This window comes from Sinocyclocheilus grahami, unplaced genomic scaffold (genome assembly GCF_001515645.1).
Source record: "Sinocyclocheilus grahami isolate Dianchi unplaced genomic scaffold, SAMN03320097.WGS_v1.1 scaffold1250.1, whole genome shotgun sequence".
NCBI lineage: Eukaryota > Metazoa > Chordata > Actinopteri > Cypriniformes > Cyprinidae > Sinocyclocheilus > Sinocyclocheilus grahami.
The window spans coordinates 297,180-301,979 of record NW_015506429.1 but is presented as its reverse complement, the minus strand read 5'-3'; the positions used below and the strand labels follow the sequence as shown (position 1 = coordinate 301,979).

The 4,800-nt window shown below is 40.0% G+C and overlaps 1 protein-coding gene across 1 annotated transcript in view; it reads right to left on the bottom strand.

Moving 5' to 3' along the window:
• The window catches only part of dync1h1 (dynein, cytoplasmic 1, heavy chain 1), a 61,486-nt gene extending 59,703 nt beyond the window's left edge, over window positions 1–1,783 (bottom strand). Inside the window, 1 exon segment of the mRNA XM_016254459.1 lies at window positions 1,343–1,783. Within this exon segment, the coding sequence (XP_016109945.1) occupies window positions 1,343–1,565 (223 nt within the window). The 5' untranslated portion in view covers window positions 1,566–1,783.
• Window positions 1,784–4,800: the final 3,017 nt, after the last annotated feature.

Genomic DNA, 4,800 nt, shown 5'->3' with positions numbered 1-4,800 from the left:
GGACAGTTTGATTACGTTTTAGGTTGTTTGTTGTAAATGGGCTTTGCGATAAAGCCACTTTATGGTTTGAATTTATTACTTTTTGATATATTTAATGCTTTCTTATAATTCTATTAGTTTCATTGTTTGTTGGTTTATTTTATGCTATTCTAGAGCATTGTAAGTTTATTGACTTTTTCAAATAACAGAGAACGTGTGTTATGCCATTTTTAATTTTATCTCCTGTAGAGACGTACTACAATTCAGAGAGGTGAAGAATTACCTCAGCCCCAACAGTGCCGAAACTGTTGCAGCCTTTATCATCGCCCTTTCTGCCGGACATTTAAGCCAACCAGACTGGACAAATTAAAATGGCATCTGCAGAGCCATTCCAGCAAGGCAGTTGTCTATGATAGAATGGGTATCTTGAGTTGTTTTATGAATGTGTTGTAGTATAGTTAAGTACTTTACTAATGTAATGATTTATTTGTTGATGGTAAGGCAAATCATGTTTTGCTATAAATAAACTAACGCTTGCCTTCCAATTTAATGTATTGACAGTATCAGTTTGTCTTCTGGGATCCCTAAACAATGGCATTGCTATCTTTCATCTTTCAAACTCATTTTGCCCCATTTTAATTATGATTTGACTTTTTCTTAAATGTTGCTGGGTTTTTTTAGTATGCTCTACACGTTGTGCTGGGAGCCCCCTTCGACTTTACATCTGTAAGTAATTAGGAGCACAAGCAATTGGATTTCATGCCGTTTTGATATTTATAAGATTTCTCTGTATTTCTGTCTTAAAGCATGACTTTCCAAAAATCAGGAGATGGTGGGCACTAATTCTTTTGGAGAACTTTGGAGTTGTCCCAGAAAGCTATATCCTTTATTTCCCTACAGTTCACATACCTTGCACCCTATCCCAGACTAACAAAAAAAATCAACCAAAAAATGTTACAGGACAGAAAACCTCCAGAAGACACTAGAGCTACACGAAGAACAAGCTACACCCAGCAGCAGTGAGGTATTTGTCAGTAAATGCGTGTTGTTGCAAATGTGTAATTTATATGAAATAGTACAATTGTATTATTCTTTGCCATTTTGTAATGAAGGAGCTCACATGAAACTGGCTGTAAAGTGGATACATGCCAATAGACGTGTGTTCAGGGGCCCTGTGGAAGAGCCTCTTTTCCTCGGAATGGAAGAGGATGACCAGGATGACCAGGAGAAGGCCCTCCTAACTCTCATCAAAGACGTGGAAGACTGCAGAGACCCATCCATGGAGACTTTTTTAGTTGAATGCCATGAAAAAATGCCATTTTGAAGAGTGAAAAGTATAAGACTTTCAAATTTTTGATATTACAATGCACCTGAGGATCCGCGAGGAACTTCCTCATCTGCTCCAGCGAGCTCTTCTCCTCCAGCGCGCTCTCCAGAGAAGCGGGAGCGTCGCCGCCATCTTCCAGCAGCAGCGGCACCAGCTTTCGGAAGTGTTTCTGCAGCACCGACGCGTCCGCTACCGTCTGCACGGCGGCAGAGACCTCCATCCCGCCGCCGCCGTCCTCTCCTCCGCCACCGTCAGACATGTCCCGCCGCGACGAAGCGCAAAGAGCCGGTGATCGAGCTGTGAGAGAGAGCCGCTGTATCACGGACTCCGACGCTTCACCGGAATGACCAGCGCCCCTCGCGTCGACGATCTTTATTGTTTCACGGAAGTCTGGGATATGTAGTTTTTCCACCGGCGGAGCGAACGCGTGAACGCGGCGCGAGAACTACAAATCCCAGAAAGCCGTCAGCGCGTCTCTGCGGCAATGACGCGTGTATATGAAAGACATGAATACATTTCTTGCCAAATTTTACATTCATAAATGTACATTTTCAAAGAAAACTCCTTCCTTTTTTAAATTTTGATGAGAGATTTTGATGTGCATGTAAGACTCATGGTGTGATTCTTATAAGCTAGCATAGCATGCTTTGGATTAATGCATGTAAACCTCATTGTCTTTTGTTCTTATTCTGTCTTTGTATTTGTTGCTCTTTTGTTACATTAAACCTTATAATGTATCAGACTGATTCCAAATCCGTTTGTTGTGTTTCGGGAGGCAACACAAAGACAGAAACATTAATTTCAGTTACTATTGTAACAGGTTTGTTTAGTCGAGTGCAGGAGCTTAAATCAGGGTAAATCTTGACTTGTGAGCTGTGTCGAGGTGTTACATGTAACAGAATTACGTCATTTAATTACTAAATCAATGTAACTGTAATCAGTCACAGATACCGAGAAAATGTGTGATTAAATTACAGTTACTTATGAAAATGTTACAGCTGTTCCATAACTGATTGATTTCCTATTTGGGTTTATGTATATGCTTTATTTTTCAGAATTAGCTGTTTCTCGTCATAACTGTGCAAATATCGCTGCTATTAAACTATTTCTTGTTAGCCTATGATTTTAAATCTGTATTTAACCTCAGAACGATCTCAGAGTAGAAAGAGGTGCTAAAGTCTGATTTTGTGGTGGCTGTGCTTTAAAATTAAATTATTATAATCATAATTCGAGTGATGAGGGATTCTGAAAGTCTGACAGTAATCAGTGTTAAATACTGCTGTAAGGTTAACCCGGCCTGCTTTACATGTTTCAAAATTATTGATAACAGTTGAAAAAAATCATTAGAAATTTAGAAAAGTAGGCCTAATCAAAAAGTACTCAGTTACATTATTTTAAAGCTGCATTCCGTAACTTGTTTTGGTTAAAACTGATCTGAAATCAATATTTGAGCAAGCACATAAGCAGCCAGTGTTAGAAACCATCTCCTTACTTTAGCTGATTCACAGCGGTTAGCTATAATAATGTTTTCTAGCTTGCGTGGGACGGGTACGTCACGTCTGGAAACACAGAAGCTGTCCCGGCTGCTAGACCATCACATGTGAGGATCGTCTATAGCCTTTTCTCACAGCAGCCGGAATAATTAAACATCATTTTGATGTGAATGAAATTAAATTATATTCCCGTTATAAATCTGCTTCTGATTACAGATAGCCTGAGATTACAAAGATTGGTATTTTAAAGAAAACCAGTTCGAAGAGAGCATAATTAGCTTTTTGGGTTCAAGGAATTTCTTAATATGAAATTCGAAGAGTATGATAATTAGATTAGACTGTGCAGAAACTGAAATCTACTCGCTTATACACACTATACTCATAGTCACCAATGCTGATGTTAACATTAATCAGTTGAGAATAAAGTATAACAATAATAATAATTTGTACGTGATATGAGGGAACCAATCTTTAGATTTAATCACCGTTGGTAGCCAGATTCATGGTAATGCTTGTTTCCTCAGTTGGTCAGAACAAACGTGGCAGACTTGTTACTCGTTCAGATGGCAATATCCGGTGAAAATGCTTATTTGGGTCATATATTCCACGACGTAGGCTAGAATCTGTGCTTGTGACGTACAGTAGATATCCAGCGGTGCGGTGACCGACTGCCACACACTCGTCAGAACATTAGACTCATCCTCGCCGGAGCCGGAGCACAACACACAGCAAGCTAGATAACTCCTCACACAGCTGCAATTCCAGGTTTTCAAACAGAGATGGCGACAAAGAGGCAACACTTACGGACTGCAGCTGTAATAAAGTAACTGAAATAGTTCATACATTTTGAATAGAGTAACTTGTAATCTGTAACCTGTTACATTTCCAAAGCAACCTTCCCAACACTGCTTGTACCTTCTTCAAAAAAATAAAAAAATCACAGAATCAGCGATGGAAACCGTAAAGCCGCTCTGAAGAAGACACGGCTCAAGTTTAGTTATCTTCTGATGCTGTCAGTCAGTGTGCTCATCGATAAATCACTGAGAGTTAGGACCCACAGTAAGCAAGCCAAAAATATGAAAATAAAAGCTCGGATATCATGCACTCAGAATCAGAAACCAGATGAAATATTGTCCGTGATCAAATGCCCTGTTGAACTGCATCCATAAATGTTTACGCTCTGAATGTAGTATACGTTTTGGATTGTGTTTTAGCCACTGTAAATGTTATATATCGCTCCGAGCAGGCAGAAGCAGAGACGTGAATGTGTTTGGAGTCTCGTTCAGTGAAGCATACAGATGCAGAAACATCCAAACACACAATCCTGTCTGTTTAAGAATGACTCTATTGTCTTCTCTTGAGCTGCTTTGAATCTTTGGAGCAGGATTTGAATATTTGATGAACTTTGCAACATTGACACTGATATTTTCCTGTTTATCACCATCAACAATCTGTATTGTATAAAGAATCATGTGACTTGAAAATTATGGCGATTTGTGAACTAATTTAAGACTAAAGGTGGGATGTTTCTGTAATGCAGCAAAACATAATGAAGCTTGTAGTTTTTTGCACGTTTGTGTGATTCTGAGCCTGTGGATGAGAAGCGGTTCACGTCTGTTCTTCCTGTCTTCTAGCCAATCTGAAGAGCTCAGTTGTAAAATGTTTAGTTGTTTTTGTTGCACAGTTATATTTTACAGCATAAACTTGAGGGTTTGCTGTGTTCAGTGTCTCTGTTTGTTTTCTCAGGCTTCACACACACACATACACACTCTCTCTCTCACACACACACACACACACTCTCTCTCTCTCACACACACACACGCACACACACTCTCTCTCTCACACACACACACGCACACACACTCTCTCTCTCACACACACACACGCACACACACTCTCTCTCTCACACACACACACGCACACACACTCTCTCTCTCACACACACACACGCACACACACTCTCTCTCTCACACACACACACGCACACACACTCTCTCTCTC